The 17423-nt window shown below is 41.2% G+C and overlaps 1 protein-coding gene across 5 annotated transcripts in view; it reads left to right on the top strand.

Moving 5' to 3' along the window:
• Positions 1–17423, top strand: part of NOS1 (nitric oxide synthase 1) — a 412853-nt gene that overhangs the window by 243219 nt on the left and 152211 nt on the right. For all 5 annotated transcript variants that reach the window (XM_033956098.1, XM_033956097.1, XM_033956099.1 and 2 more), the window contains 3 exons: positions 852–989; positions 12783–12928; positions 13933–14095. In XM_033956098.1, the coding sequence (XP_033811989.1) occupies positions 852–989; positions 12783–12928; positions 13933–14095 (447 nt within the window). The remainder of the gene's footprint in view (positions 1–851; positions 990–12782; positions 12929–13932; positions 14096–17423) is intronic.

Below are 17423 nucleotides of genomic sequence, written 5' to 3'. Positions count from 1 at the left end.
GGACCCATAGACCCACTCCCAGTTCACCCACACCATGCCCCCAGTCCCGCACCCTCAGCCTGTTCTCATTGGTCGGTTGGGCATCCGTGCATGTGACACGATGACATCATGTGCACACATGATGCCAATGTGTTACATTCGCGCATGCATGGATGCCCCCTCCTGACGCTTTTCAAAACCTGGACACAGTGCTGAAGTTTGAAAAGCCGTCCAGATGCCCAGACATGTCCTCTAAATTCGAGTAAATTCAGACATCTGGTAACCCTACTGTAATGAATATGCTTGAGAGAGTGGGATTTGGATCTGGACTTGTAGACCGCCTTTTGCAGTTTTTTAACCACACTCAAAGCGGTTCACATATAGGTACTTCCAGCATTTCCCCATCTATCCTGGTGGGCTCAAAATCTATCTAATGTACCTGGGGCTGTGGAAGATTAAGTGACTTGCCCAAGGTCAAAAGGAGCAGCGCGGGCTTTGAACCCACCAGCCCTAACCACATGCCACACTCTCCTCCGTGCGTGCATATTCAGTGACTGAAAAGCCCTGATTAATGTGAACCTGCAAAGGGTTGATCATCAGCAATGCACCCTCGTTCCTCTTTCACTCCTCCATTTCATACTTCTATGAAAGGTCAGGACATAGTGCTGGAAATGCTCAAACGCCCACCATGACCCGAGAAACCTGCAGCAGGCAGTGTGTGAGCAGCACCAGCCAGCTCCAAGGTTTCAAAGCAATAAAAAGGGAATTTTGCTGCCTGGTGTGCTTTGTCTTTCGATCTGCACTCGCCCTTTACCTTCTTTCTCTTTTTCACTCTTGCTTCCCTTCTCTTCCTTCACGTTTTCTCTTTCCAGGTTCCCGCTTCCAGAAGCCAGTCGCCAACTAAGAACCTGGTGAATGGGAGTCCTTCAAAGTGCCCGCGTTACATGAAGGTGCGGAACTGGGAAACGGGCATGGTGCTCCACGATACCCTGCATTTCAAGAGTGCCATGGTAGGTACAAGGTGGCCCTATTGCAACTCAAGTGTTTCCCAGTTTCTTCTAGCCAGGTACCTCCTAAGTCAAACACATTTCAGTCGAATGCTCCAGATTTCCGAAGTGCTCTGGCAGATCTAACATGTTCTAATTACGAAATTGAAAGTAAAATTACATTTTCTGCCTTGGTTGTTTAGCCATTTTTTTTCAAACCATATTGGTCCAAATGTCGGATTGGTGTTTTTCTCTGCTTTCTCTTTAATTCTTGCCAGAGTCTCTTAACCATTTGCCATTTCTTCTCTCTCCACGTCCATTATTCATCTCCCTTTCCTGTGCCCCTATCTGCTACTACTGCCACCACTTATCATTTCTATAGTGCTAATTAAAACATAAACAGGACAAATAGGGGTGAGGGAATGATAAAACAGACATGGGTACTTGTACAAGTGAGTGGGACTTAAGGAGTTAAAAGCAGCCTGGAAAAAGTAGGCTTTTAGCTTAGATTTGAATACTGCTAGACACAGAGCTTGACGTATGACTCAGGTGCAGCAAGATGGAAGGGACGGAGTCTGGAGGTGAAGGGTACAGATAAGAGATACTTACCCAATGAATGGAGTTCCCAGGGAGGAGTATAAGGAGAGAGAGGAGATACTGAGGAGCTGCAGAGTGAATGCACTTGTAAGTCAATAAAAGGAGTTTGAAATGTGTGCGGAAATGGATAGGGAGGAGAGGGGTAATGTGAGCATCTATGTCCTTTCTCTTCTACCCCATCCACTCATTTCTCCACTCATCCGTTCATTCACTTGCTGCTGCCTTCAATTCCCTGCCAGCCCGCTGCCGTCTCATCTCTGTAGTGGCAAGAAGAAATCGAAACTTTGTCCTTCCCTTCCCTGCCCCCTATCTCTGCACTCATCCACTGCCTCCCTGACACTCCCTGGATGGGGCCAGTTCTGCTTCTCTAAAACAGAAAATTACATCCTAGAGGGCAGGACTGCCAAGAGCTGCCAGCAGCATGTACAAGGCTGTGGCCCTGCACCTTTCAGTTGGCTTGCAGCCACGGTGCTGAGTGAACAGGTAGGCGGCAGGGAAGGGAAGAGCACCGTTTCCATTTCTTCTTTCCGTAGCCTGGCAGATGAGTGAATGGCTGCAGGGAGGGGTTAGAGATTGGGTACAGGTACCTCGTACCAAATGACCCTTGTCCTGATTGCATCAGCTCTTGGTTATTGTAGGTGGACCATTTGTTGATCCAGTAGTGTATATTATTGTTACTAAAAGTGGCAAAACTTTTGCCGTGAGGTTCCTGCTACTTTTAGTCTCAGCATAGGGAGGGAGAAGCATTAGGGTCTGTCAGAGCTAGTATCAAGGAGGTCTGTTAGGACTAAAAGAGGCAAAACTTTATCCTTTCACAAGCTATGAAGGTAGCCTAGAGGTTAGGACAGCTGTCTTTGGCCCTTCTGAGCTGGGTTCAAGACTAATACATTTTCCTGCCGCAGCTATGGGGTAAAATACAAACCTTCCTTAGCTGAAGTGTTTCCTCAAATTTATTATTAGTAATAAGCACATATCCGTGGGGTCTTACCACCTCTACCTCAAAGAATAAGTTTCAAGTTTCAAGTTTTTTTTCACATTTGATGAATCGCCTAATTCGAAATTCTAGGCGATGTACATAATAATATAATATAGAAACTTTAACCTAATTACAAAATCTATTAAGACTCACATGAAAGATAGGGAAGGAGGGTAAAGTTACAATGTGGGAGAAGAAAAAAACAAAAAACCAGGAAAGAACAAAAGGTAGGGTAAAATTTATGAATAAAAATTTATGCGTAAAAATTTATGCATTAAAATTGATTAAAGGCGTCCTTTAGTTAAATTATAAATCAAAGGCGTCCTTAAATAAATAAGATTTTAAAAGCTTTTTAAATGTTAGGATATCACTTTCAATTCTGATGTAATGGGGAAGGGAGTTCCACCATTGTGGCCCTGCGACAGTAAACATTTCAGCTCTTCTTGTTCCGATGACTTTTAATGATGGCACAGTTAATAAATTTTGATTAGATGAGCGCAGAGATCTTTGGGGTGTGTATGGGATAAGTGATTTTAAAATAAATTGTGATTCGCTGAATGTGAGGGTCTTAAAAATTAGGAACATCAGCTTGTAGAGGATCCTATGGTTAACTGGTAACCAATGCGCGTCAATTAATAATGGGGTGACGTGATCGAATTTTTTTGCATTGTAGATTAACTTTATGGCTGTGTTCTGAATGATTTGCAGTCTTCTTTTTGGCTGATATTTAAAAAAAGGGCGTTACAGTAGTCTATTTTAGTTATGATGAATGAATGGATTAAAATCTTTAAAGATGAAGGATAGAGAAATTTGGAAATTGATCTTATCTGTCGAAGTTTGTAGAAACAATGTTTAACAATGGAAGAGATATGTTCATGATAGGATAAGTTATTATCAAGTAGCACTCCAAGAATTTTAACCGTAGGTTCCGTGCTGATAGGTATATTATTAATAAGAAAAGGTTTTATGAGTGAAATATCTTTTTTCCATTTAAATAGAATGGATTTTGTTTTGTTAATATTCAGAGCTAGTTTGTTTGAGTTCAACCAGTTATGTATTAACTCTAATTTTTGATTAATAGAGAAGATGTCAGTGTTGCTTTCGGGATTTACAGGGTGAATCAATTGGATATCATCCGCGTATGAAAAAGGGATGAAACCTATTGCCTGACAAATTTCTAGGAGTGGTGATAAAAAAATGTTAAATAGTAGGGGAGACAAAATGGATCCTTGAGGGATTCCAAAAGTTGAGGTAAAAATAGAAGATTCTTCATTGTTAAATCTAACGGATGAAGTTCGGTTGTTGAAATATGATTTGAACCAATTTAAGACATTCCCGGTTATTCCTTTTTCTTCAAGTCGATGTAGAAGTAGTTCGTGGTCAATTGTATCAAAGGCGGCCGAGATATCTAAGGAAAATAAGACGACAGATCTGTGGTGGTCTAAATAGTATTGAATATTGGATGTTAAACCTATCAGGGAGTATTCTGTGTTATGAAACTTTCTAAATCCAGTTTGATGTGGATGTAACGCATTTGTTTTTTCAAAAAAATCCGAAAGCTGCCCAGGAATAAATGGGTCACAGTAGGCTCAGGAAGACTGCGACATATAACACAGAAACATCCACCTTCACTAATATTACCTCTACAGAATTCCTTCGCTCCACTAGTGCACTGCGATACTCAGGAAAACAGAAGGGAGGTGGGACTGGAACCAATGAAGGAAACTCAAGAGAACAAGAGCACCCTAAGTACAAATAAAAAAGCCAAAAACAGAAAACTATTACTGTTGGGGGATTCCATCATCAGAGGCATTAACCTTGGAACACAGGGCGAGGAGTCCAAAATAGTGAAATGTCTTCCAGGATCCTCAGCTACCAGGAGTTCCAGGCAAATACTGACTATAATTAAGGAAGAAACTAAGGATTTTAACACTGATGTTGTTATCCATCTGGGAACAAATGACCTGGCCAACAACTCCACACTTGCAGCACAGAAAGCTTTTCGAGAGCTTGGTGAGGGCGTGAAACCTTTTGTAAAGACTTTAGCTTTTTCTGAAATACTGCCTGCATATGGAAAAGGAGAGCAAAGAGTGAAAAACACAGAGGACTTTAATAGATGGCTCAGAGCCTGGTGTCATCAAGAAGGCTTCAGGTACATAGGAAGATGGGGAAATACATGAAAGGACAAGAAGCTATATTGCACTGATGGGCTACATATTACTACAGCAGGAAAAAGAAACCTTGCAGAGAAATTTAGACAACATTTTTCTAGGAATTTAAACTAGAAGGTGGGGGTGGTGTATGTACGAAGGACAATTATAGAGACCACCCCCGGCAAAAGAAAAGATGTGATAGTAGTAAAGGCTGCAACATAAGCAATATCAGCAACTCATTTCTTAGTATTGCAACGGAAAGTGAAACGATACAAAAATCCATATGAAAAAGGAGATTATCGCTGAAAAATAGCTGGAAAGCGATGACCACAAATGCTCGCAGTCTAAGCAACAAAGTTCATGATCTGCAAGCCCTGATATTGGAGGCAGATCTAGATATTGTTGCTATCACAGAGACATGGTTCAGTGAATCACATGGATGGGATGCAAACATACCGGGATATAATCTTTTTAGGAAGGACAGAGATGGTCATAAAGGTGGAGGAGTAGCTCTCTATGTAAAGATCAATATCCAAGCGACCGAAATGCAAGGGACCTGGGGAGAGGAAGAAGCGATATGGATTGCTCTGAAAAGAGAAGATGGAACTTCTATCTACGTGGGTGTAGTCTACAGACCTCCGACTCAATCGCAGCAAATTGATAAGGATCTGATTGTGGATATCCAAAAGTTTGGAAGGAAAGAGGAGGTTCTGCTGTTGGGAGATTTCAACCTGCCGGATGCGGACTGGAATGTTCCGTCTGCGGAATCGGAAAGAAGTAGGGAGATTGTGGATGCCTTTCAAGAGGCTCTGCTCAGACAAATGGTGACGGAACCCACAAGGGAAAAAGCGATATTGGATCTGGTCCTCACAAATGGAGAGAGTATCTCTAAAGTTCGAGTGGGTGCTCACCTGGGTAGTAGCGATCATCAAACGGTTTGGTTTGATATAACGGCTAAAGTGGAGAGCGGCCGCACGATACTTAAAGTCCTAGATTTCAAACGTATGGACTTTAATGCAATGGGAAAGTACCTGAAGAAAGAGCTGTTAGGATGGGAGGACATAAGAGAAGTGGAAAGACAGTGGTCTAAGCTGAAAGGAGCGATAAAAATGGCTACGGACCTTTATGTGAAGAAAATCAATAAAAACAAGAGAAAAAGGAAGCCGATATGGTTCTCCAACCTAGTGGCTGAGAAAATAAAGGCGAAAGAGTTGGCGTTCATGAAATATAAAAAAACCCAAGAAGAGGAGAGCAGAAAGGACTACAGGGTGAAACTGAAAGAAGCTAATAGAGAGATACGTTTGGCGAAGGCACAGGCGGAAGAACAAATGGCTAAAAATGTAAAAAAGGGAGATAAAAATTTTTTCAGATATATTAGTGAAAGGAGGAAGATAAAAAATGAAATTGCTAGGCTAAAAGATGCTGGGAACAAATATGTGGAGAGTGATGAGGAGAAAGCAAACGTGCTAAACAAATACTTCTGTTCTGTGTTCACAGAAGAAAATCCTGGAGAAGGACCGAGATTGTCTGGCAAAGTTACACGAGAAAATGGAGTAGATTCTGCGCCGTTCACGGAGGAGGGTGTTTATGAGCAACTTGAAAAACTGAAGGTGGACAAAGCGATGGGACCAGACGGGATCCATCCCAGGATACTAAGGGAGCTCAGAGAGGTTCTGGCGAGTCCTATTAAAGACTTGTTCAACAAATCTCTGGAGACGGGAGTGATTCCTGGGGATTGGAGGAGAGCGGGTGTGGTCCCTATTCATAAAAGTGGTCACAGGGATGAAGCAGGAAACTACAGGCCGGTGAGCCTCACTTCAGTTGTTGGAAAAATAATGGAAGTGTTGCTGAAAGAAAGGATAGTGTATTTCCTTGAATCTAATGGGTTACAGGATCCGAGGCAACATGGCTTTACAAAAGGTAAATCATGCCAAACGAACCTGATTGAATTTTTTGATTGGGTGACCAGAGAGCTGGATCGAGGACATATGCTAGATGTAATTTACTTGGATTTCAGCAAACCCTTTGATACAGTTCCTCATAGGAGGCTGTTGAACAAACTTGAAGGGCTGAAGTTAGGACCCAAAGTGGTGAACTGGGTCAGAAACTGGCTGTCGGACAGACGCCAGAGGGTGGTGGTTAATGGAAGTCGCTCGAAGGAAGGAAAGGTGACTAGTGGAGTCCCTCAGGGTTCGGTGCTGGGGCCAATCCTGTTCAATATGTATGTAAGTGACATTGCTGAAGGGTTAGAAGGAAAAGTGTGCCTTTTTGCAGATGATACCAAGATTTGTAACAGAGTAGACACCGAAGAGGGAGTGGAAAATATGAAAAAGGATCTGCAAAAGTTAGAGGAATGGTCTAATGCCTGGCAACTAAAATTCAATGCAAAGAAATGCAGAGTAATGCATTTGGGGATTAATAATAGGAAGGAACCGTATATGCTGGGAGGAGAGAAGCTGATATGCATGGACGGGGAGAGGGACCTTGGGGTGATAGTGTCCCAAGATCTAAAGGCGAAAAAACAGTGTGACAAGGCAGTGGCTGCTGCCAGAAGGATTCTGGGCTGTATAAAGAGAGGCGTAGTCAGTAGAAGGAAGAAGGTGTTGATGCCCCTGTACAGGTCATTGGTGAGGCCCCACTTGGAGTATTGTGTTCAGTTTTGGAGACCGTATCTGGCGAAAGACGTAAGAAGACTTGAGACGGTCCAGAGGAGGGCGACGAAAATGATAGGAGGCTTGCGCCAGAAGACGTATGAGGAGAGACTGGAAGCCCTGAATATGTATACCCTAGAGGAAAGGAGAGACAGGGGAGATATGATTCAGACGTTCAAATACTTAAAGGGTATTAATGTAGAACTAAATCTTTTCCAGAGAAAGGAAAATGGTAAAACCAGAGGACATAATTTGAGGTTGAGGGGTGGTAGATTCAGGGGCAATGTTAGGAAATTCTACTTTACGGAGAGGGTGGTGGATGCCTGGAATGCGCTCCCGAGAGAGGTGGTGGAGAGTAAAACTGTGACTGAGTTCAAAGAAGCGTGGGATGAACACAGAAGATTTAGAATCAGAAAATAATATTCAAGATTGAACTAGGCCAGTTACTGGGCAGACTTGTACGGTCTGCGTCTGTGTATGGCCGTTTGGAGGAGGATGGGCAGGGGAGGGCTTCAATGGCTGGGAGGGTGTAGATGGGCTGGAGTAAGTCTTAACAGAGATTTTGGCAGTTGGAACCCAAGCACAGTACCGGGTAAAGCTTTGGATTCTCGCCCAGAAATAGCTAAGAAGAAAAAATAAAAAAAAAATTTAAATTGAATCAGGTTGGGCAGACCGGATGGACCATTCGGGTCTTTATCTGCCGTCATCTACTATGTTACTATGGGTCAGAAATGGCAACAGTTAGAGGGGCTAATGCGCGGACCTGCAGACTTGAAATCTGAAACCTCAGCTGTCAGTAAATGAAGATTTTTAAGGACGTGCAGTTAAGATCCGCAAGGTCTGTGTTTTCCCCCTTCCCGCCTTCCTTCAATAGCAATTACCCTACTTCTAGAAATGCTGGAAATTGTGACATTTTAGAGTACAACAGGCAGATCTGAAGATCCCTTGAAGGTTTCCTCAACTTTAGGAAAGCAATAAAAACCTCTTTCTTCCCCTAACTCCCCCACCCACAACCAATAGATTACAAAGAAATGTATATTGATACAAGATGTGTCGCGTTAGAATAAAACCCTGCCCCATAACTATGGCAAATTGTAACCCCTAAACTGTATATTATATTTAAGAACATAAGAATTGCCGCTGCTGGGTCAGACCAGTGGTCAATTGCGCCCAGCAGTCCGCTCATGCGGCGGTCCTTAGGTCAAAGACCGGTGCCCTGAGACTAGCCTTACCTGCGTAGATTCTGGTTCAGCAGGAACTTGTCCAACTTTGTCTTGAATCTCTGGAGGGTGTTTTCCCCTACGACAGCCTCCGGAAGAGCATTCCAGTTTTCTACCACTCTCTGGGTGAAGAAGAACTTCCTTATGTTCGTACGGAATCTATCCCCTTATGAACTTAAGGAAGTTCTTCTTCACCTAGAGAGTGGTAGAAAACTGGAACGCTCTTCCGGAGGCTGTCGTAGGGGAAAACACCCTCCAGGGATTCAAGACAAAGTTGGACAAGTTCCTGCTCAACTGGAAAGTACGCAGGTGAGGCTGGGCTTATTTAGAGCACTGGTCTTTGAGCTGGGGGCCGCCGCGTGAGCGGACTTCTGGGCACGATGGACCACTAGTTTGACCCAGCAGCTGTAATTCCTATGTTCTCATATATAATATACAGTTTAGGGGTTACAATTTGCCATAGTTATGGGGCAGGATTTTATCCTAACGCGACACATACCGAAGATCTTGTATCAATATACATTTCTTTGTAATCTATTGGTCGTGGGCGGGGGAGTTAGGGGAAGAGGGAGGTTTTTATTGCTTTCCTTAACCTGTAACCCATTCTGAGCTCTTTGGGGAGACTGGGATAGAAAACGAAAAGAATACTAAATACGTATTGGGGTGCTCTTAACTCCCACATCTGCAAAAATGGGGGGAGGGGGGAAGAATCGATAGAGGTCTACCCTATCCGGATCAGAGATGGTGTAGCCTGGGACCCAAAACAGAGGTCAGGGCTAGTGTGGCTTTTCTCCGTCGTTTTCCTTCCCGTTTTTCAGAAGATTCATTCAGTGCTAGCAATGCCTCGATGCTCCCTAGTCACAAACGTGCCAGGATAGTTTATGATGAGGTTTTCATAAGTTGCTCTCCATGGAGCATTTTGCGGAAGCGCATGACTGAACTTCATGAGGCAGTTGATTACCTAAACTTCCTCGTATAATCCCATCGCTCTATCACCAGGACTGGTTCATGGAATCTATTACCATCCGTTAACTTAATCCACAAAGGCGGAGGGATGGGAAGACAGCACCAGTTGTGTGCTTTTCTCTGGCTTTATAGTTTCAAGTTTAATAGAATTTGATTTTTACGCAATGTCATATATTTCAATGCGTATAACATGTTTCCGTTACATAAAAAGAAAACAGGGTGGACAAAATAAGATAAGATAAGACATTACATACAGATCATTTTTGTTCTATTACAAACTAATACAAACTGGTACAAATGGATAATGGGAGGGACTACAATTTATAGGGAAAAAAAAGGGAACATTTAAGGTAAGAACACAGAGGATGGGATCGCTTAAGAAAAGGTGTAAAATGAATAGAATGAAGATACTTTAATAATTTGTATAGTAAATTCAATTAGGATCTGAGGATATTGATTTAGATTAATTGAACAGTCTATGTGTTAATAGCCTCTTTATAAGAAAAGGTTTTAAGGAGCGCTTAAATTTTCTAATTTGATGACCTATTCGTTTAATTCATTAGGGTCAAGATATTATATTTAACTGATTACTCTATCTATATATTGAATGCATCTTTATAAAGAAAGCCTTTTAAGGCACGCTTGAATTTGTCTAAGGATGGTTCGCCACGTAAGTAAATTGGCAAATTATTCCACCTCTGGGGAGCTAATACTGAAAAGATGGTTGCTCTTCTGGTCCCAATTATTTTCAAAGAAGGAAGAGTTAGTAAGTTTTGTTGTGTTGATCTGAGTGTCCTAAATGGAGAGTAAGGTATTAAGAGTCGATCCAAGAATATCGGCACGTGGAATTGTTGAATTTATTCTATCAAGTTTCAAGTTTCAAGTTTATTCAATATTTGATTGATCGCCTATCATAATTACTAAGCGATTTACATATACAGAAAAATACAGGATAAAACCATAACAATAATATAAATAAAAACATAAAAATCATTAAAATACTAGACAAATTACTACAGGAAACACTAGGATAGAGGGGAAAGAAATACAATTTATAATAGGAAAGGAGAGAACATTGAGGGTAAATTACAAAAGGATGGGGAAAAACGAAATAAATTTATAAAAGAAATCTTCAAGTGACTGGAATGAATGGAAGTAATAAAGAGCAATTAGCATTTCAATTAAGTATTGAAAGCGTCTTTAAAAAGAAAGCTCTTAAGTTGTGTAATAGGTAACCAGTGTGCAGTTTGTATTCATATTTTTTTGAATTCTTAATAATTTTTATTGCTGTATTTTGTATTATCTGTAATCTTCTACCATCGAAATATAATTTTTTAAAATACGGATGAGCAAATGTTAAGAACATAACATGAGAATTACCGCTGCTGGTTCAGACCAGTGGTCCATCATGCCATCAAAGACCAGCGCCCTAACTGAGACTAGCCCTGCCTGCGTACGCTCTTGTTCTCCAGGAACTTGTCTAACTTTGTCTTGAATACAGTAGATCTACGGTTTCTGCTTCAGTTTAGTTTACAGTCTGGAGACCTGGATGAGTTGATTTTATGACCCACTGGACCTAATTTTAAAAGATGATGTGTATTTTAGGGATGACGTACAGGACTAACGGGTTTATTTCCCTTATTAACATAGCCAAGTGTAAATGAGCTCTTGGTATACTGCAGTGTAAATCTATTTGAAAACATCACAGCAAAAGATTTACCTTCTCCTTCCTATGATCTGGACAGTTTTTCAGATTTGTGCTTGTGCATTTTGAGCTCATAGACCTAATTATGCAGCTCGTTGCCTATTTTTGCATGCATTTCATGACACCGTTCATAACACTTAAAGGGAATATGCAGTAATGTGTACAAAAGAAATATTTGTACATTCACAGGTTGGTGGACATCAGTACAAGGTATTTCTATTCTCCCTTTGCTCCTGGAGCCAGAGCCAGCTTTTTCTGCACCTGGGGCAATTAGTCATGACGTCCTCTATTTGAGTTTAGTTTAATTGTAAGGGTGGCGGGGGAGTTATACGGAGCAGTGGCGCTGGGTCTTCTCAGGATCTGCTGGGGCTACAGGTTCTGCCAGTCACGGTGGTGATGGGAAAGTCAGACGTTGGAGTGGCGCTGGGGGAGGGCAAGCTCAAGTGACCTTTTCACACATCATGCCTGCCATCGCATCACAATCTTTCCCCTGCCTTTGAGCAAAAATCCCAAGGGCATTCTAAGCATAAAGAAAGCTTCCAGCCCAGTAAAACCACCGCTGGAAGTGACAGCATTATTCAACAAATAATTCTGAATGGCAATAAAGTCTGAATTCAGTACAAGATTGGAAAGGTTCTCACTCGAAAACTGATACCTCCAGCTCTTTAATGCACACGTCTTGGCAGCATGGTATTTTTCGTTACGACTACTATTTATCATTTCTATAGCGCTGAGAGGCGTACGCAGCGCTGTACATTTAAAATTCAATAGACAGTCCCTGCTAAGAAGAGCTTACAATCTAATTTAGACAGACAGGACATCTCAGGGTTGGGGAGTTTCTGGCAGAAGGAATGACAGTGAGTGGGAGTGGGCTTTCAGCTTGGATTTGAAGACCACTAGACACAGAGCATGATGATTGACTCTGGCAGCCTGTTCCAGGCATATGGCACAGCACGGAAGAATGCTGGCCCCTCTTACATCCCAGTGGCTTGTTATGTGGGGTTTTCTTTTGGACATGTTTTTTCCAAAAGATATTTACATTGAGCACAAAAGAAGGTAGACATTTTGCAGTTTTAAAACTGGCCATTTTTGGTATTGGATTTTTGTGCATGATCTGCCAAACGTCTAAAGTCAGATTGAAACATCAGATCAAAAATACCCCTCCAGGCCTCTTAGTTTTACTAGTCTCACTTATCTTACAATTCCTAGTTATACAATATACCTTGCGCAAAGTCCTCAAAGATTTGAATGGTTTATTAGATTCAGGATTTATTTCCATGGTTCTGGGTTGCTACTGGGACTCCTTTAGATACCAGACCATCCGGGTTTTACTTCCATTGCTTTCAAAGAATGTAAAACCCTAATGCCTCAATCCATCCTCCTTTTTCTGGAGCCATATGGTATCCCTTTGTTAGATAACTCTGATTTCTGTAGCCAATAAGAAAGTCTGTTCATAGGATGCACATCAGTGCTGTGCTTTTAAGAATGGGTGTATTGGACAGTGAAGGGCTGAGCTTGCTAAGGGAATCACTGTCCTCTCTTTTCTCAGCCAACAGCATGTACAGAAGAGATCTGTATGGGTTCGGTGATGACACCTTCTCAGCACATTCGCAAACCAGAAGATATACGAACAAAAGAGGACCTGCTCCCCCTGGCCAAAGACTTCATTGATCAATACTATTCATCTATTAAAAGGTGAGTCTCTGAGGGCAGAGAGTCAATGCCTTAGAAGTGCATAGAACAGCTAATTGCTCCATAGGCACACACGCACACTGTGGTGGTTACTCTGTATGTCAAAATAAATGGATTCCTCATTCTTTTTCCTGCTGTCCAGCCTGTTCCGGGTTACATTGTGTTGCTGTTTCCACACATGGTGTGCTATTCCTATAGCAAAACAACAAGAAAATTGACCCTATTCCCTCCCCAAAGACACGACCAAGAAACAAAAGGCTTGTGGAGAGTTGATGTCCAAGATGAAGACTTTATTAAGCAAGTAAATAATCCACATAAAAACATCTAGGGCCTGAACCAGTGGAAACATATGCACCCAACATGGTCCGTGTTTCGACATAATTGTCTTCTTCAGGGGTCTCTATTGGTCCTATAAACAGGCTTGGGAATTAATTAAAATGAAAATCTCTGCGCTAGGAGACAAAATCAAAGCAAAAGTTTGCCTCCTAGCGGAGATTTTCATTTTAATTAATCCCAAGCCTGTTTATAGGACCAATAGAGACCCCTGAAGAAGACAATTGTGTCGAAACACGGACCATGTTGGGTGCATATGTTTCCAGTGGTTCAGGCCATAGATGTTTTTATGTGGATTATTTATTTGTTTAATAAAGCCTTCATCTTGGACATCAACTCTCCACATTCTTGGTTGTGTGCTATTCCTATAGATCAGGAGGGACAAAACTCTTGCTTCGATAAGGAAGCCTTAGTGACTGATGAAAGAGGAGCAGTGGAATTAGTTTCTGAGGAAGCTACATTTGTGCAGCAGGTTATAACAGGCCCTGACACACCATTGGTGGTCTTAATAGGTCTCTCTGTTTTGGTCGGTGGCAGTGCGAGGATGCACTGGGTTGCATCTACACTAGGCTCCTTTAGTGGGTTTGGGGCACTGTCGAGTTGTAGCAGCACCAGGGCCTAAAGTTGAGTGGTAACTGATTTGGTTCTCTCCCTTGTTTTTCTTGCATGAGCAGATTTGACTCCAAAGCTCACAAAGAGAGACTTGAAGAGGTGACCAAGGAGATTGAAGCAACAAGCACATACCAGCTGAAAGATACAGAGCTCATTTATGGGGCAAAGCATGCCTGGAGGAATGCTTCTCGATGCGTTGGGAGGATACAATGGTCCAAATTGCAGGTAAGGTACCCACTGTTAGATGAACCACTGGTTCTAGGACCCAACAGTGCGATCATTCAGAAAAATCCTTGTGAAGTGCTTGATGGGATTTGATATAATGAAATCAAAGAGTATTTTGTACCTGAAGCAGTGGAGGGTTAAGTGACTTGCCCAAAGTCACAAGGAGCAGCAATGGGAATCATAGAAACATGACAGCAGATAAAGGCCAAATGGCCCATCCACAGCATCCACTATCTCCTCCTCTCCCACTGAGAGTGCAGGCCACTGCACTAACCACAAGGCTAATTTTATTTGCCTTGGATGTTGGAGATGCACCAGGTCTTCCAAACTAGGAGGAAGCCTCAGCAATGCCAGATATATCCCCCTTTAGCAGGAGGAGTCTGATTCAACACGCCACCCTCGCTCTTTCACTTATCAGTTTGACTCCTTAGAGGTAACTTTAAAAAGAGAACATATGAATCACAAAATATTCATGGATTAGATTCCAAAAATAAGCCCCTGAATATTAAATTCAGAATGTAGCTTTTAATACCATCTGCTGACAGTTCTTTTATTTACTTGTAACTGGGAATTTATATTAAACAACACAATCACAAAGTGTACAGTTTTTTCAGAATCCACTAGGTCGGACTAGGCATCCAGCTCTGACGTGGCCTGGATGGGTCCCAAAAAGTAGATGATGTTTCTCATAACCTTGTCCCCAGGCATAGCGATACCTTTCCCAAATCGACTTCTGGACTTTCCCTCCAACCCTCTTTGGAGCCCTGCGATGCCGGTTGCCTTGGCTACGTTCCGGGCAAAACAGATACTTCTTCAGCTGGTTCCTACTTTCTTGGAGAATCCTCCAGTTTGTGTGTTGTTTTCAAGGTTTCATAAACTTCTATCGTATCCGTCTGTCATCTCTCTTTCAAGCCTTTCTTCATAGGGGAGGTGTTTTAACCCAGGGGTGGGCAACTCCAGTCCTCGAGGGCCGGAATCCAGTCGGGTTTTCAGGATTCCCCCAATGAATATGCATAAACAAAATACCCAAATAAGAGCTATGTTTCACACATAATTCATCATTTAATATAATAATATAGCACCATCAAAACCTTACAAACATATTATAACATTATTTCATACTAAACATACACACAATTATTCTCCCAAACGGTGACGCTCCCCCAGTCTATCCAACACCTAGAAAAAATTAAAATTCATGAAAAGTTCATCCTTTCAATAAACCACCATATTCAGGGCCTAATCTTCTTATCTGTATCCGTTCTCAATTATCTTCTGCACACTGTTGTCTACTGGATTTCCCTCCACTTTTATTCAATCAGACTTGATCTTTGAGAACATTTTAGCATGAATATGCATGAGATCTATTTGCATGCACTGCTTTCAATGCATATGCATTGGGGAAATCCTGAAAACCCAACTGGATTCCGGCCCTCGAGAACCGGAGTTGCCCACCCCTGTTCTAACCCCTTCACTCTTTTTGTTGCCCTTCCCAAAACCTTTTCTAGTTCCACTATATCCTTTTTGAGGTGGGCTAGCTAGAACGGTGTGTGATTGGATCATGGGCCTATCAGGGCCATGTCGGCTTTCTTCTTCATTCCCTTTTGAATAATGTTTATGTTTATGTAAATCTTTATATACAATGAAAAAACTATTTAGGAGACTACTCAAATTAAATATCAAATTCGGGTAGGGGGGAAGGGGATGGAATCAAGGGGGGTGTAGAAAGGAATGGATTAGTTCTTATGGAAATTTAATTTGGAGGAATGATATAAATATGTATGGAAATATTATTATTGTGAATCTAATTGTAATGAATATCTCTTTGTATTATATTATTGTATTTTTACTTGATTCCTTCAATAAAATTGTTATAAATTAAATACCGAATTCCCAAAACCTAGCAGTAATTCATGCAAACTTAAAACAAAAACATAACAAAACAAAATAACATAGAACATAAATTTTTTTTACACTTTAATTTATAATATTTTATTGAATGAAATAATTAAATATAATATAATGCAAATAGATTTTCATTTCAAATAGATTCACAATTATGATATTTTCATATATATTTCTATCATTCTTCCAAAATATATTTCCAAATGACCCATATCAATCCCCCACTCCCTTCCCCCCATTCCCCCTCCTATTAACATTGTATTGAAGTAATTGATCAAATTATAATATTTATATCATTCCTTCAATATACATTTCTAATTAACCTACTCCATCCAACCCCTGCACCCCCTATTCCCCCCCCCCCGAATGGAAGATGACACGTATTACCAGGTATTGCAATGCTATAAATGTTTCCAAAGCTTCAATGTAAAATATTAATAATCATACTTCACGTTCTAGAGGAAAGATTTTGAATATATGGGTCCCAAATTTTCAAAAAGAAACATGTACGTCTAAGAAACTTACAAACATCCTTAACTTCAAATAAAATTAAACGATGGAGTTGGTTCCTCCAATGCCAAAAACTAGGAGGATCTTTCTGTAACCAATATTGCAAAATACATTTGTGAGCAATCATGCATGCCTTTTGAAATCAAATGCATCTACCTTGTCCATATACCCCACAAGCAGCAGCTTTACCAAATAACACCCCGCTTGGAGACTCGATTGACAATCCCATAATGAACCTAAATATAATAGGATGGCAGACCAGAATGACTTGATAAGAGGACATTGCCACAATGCAATTAAAATTTGCTCAGTCAGAACCAGTGCATTATATGGATGTTATTCAAGCATCATAGCACGCCCTACCTGCTTGCCAATATTATTGCTAGATTGTCACACTCGATATTCATTAATTGCAGATCAAAACTTAGCTCATCTCTGTGCTGTAAGAGTGTTTTCAGGCGGTAAGGCAGAATGCTGTCCATTTAAAGATGAACCGCTGCCAGGATAACCCACGTGATCAATTAATTAAAACCCTCAAAGGGATAATCCATGTCCCATAAGAGAAAATGTTAAAAATTCCTGTGCAAAAATCTTCAAACAATCCACGATAGCAGCCAAAAAGGATCAATCCAAATTATGAAAAGAACTCCATTTAAACAGAAAAGAAATAACATTTCTAATACATAATATCCTATAACAGCCAAATTAATAAAATTAAAAATTCATTAGTTACCTATACAAATTACAAAAATGTATAAATGCAGCCTGCAGTCCCTAGGTTCTACTTGCGCCCAGGACACTTCATTTATTGACCACTGCGATTCTTAACTTCAAACTCTAGGATGGAGGGTTAAGTGACTTAGTCAGACTCACAGGGAGCAGCAGTGGGAACTGAGCTCAGGCTCCTCCCTCA

Source organism: Geotrypetes seraphini, chromosome 8, assembly GCF_902459505.1.
Source record: "Geotrypetes seraphini chromosome 8, aGeoSer1.1, whole genome shotgun sequence".
Taxonomy (NCBI): Eukaryota; Metazoa; Chordata; class Amphibia; order Gymnophiona; family Dermophiidae; genus Geotrypetes; species Geotrypetes seraphini.
Note: the sequence above shows the minus strand (reverse complement) of the source record. Positions and strands in the feature narration are given on the sequence as shown.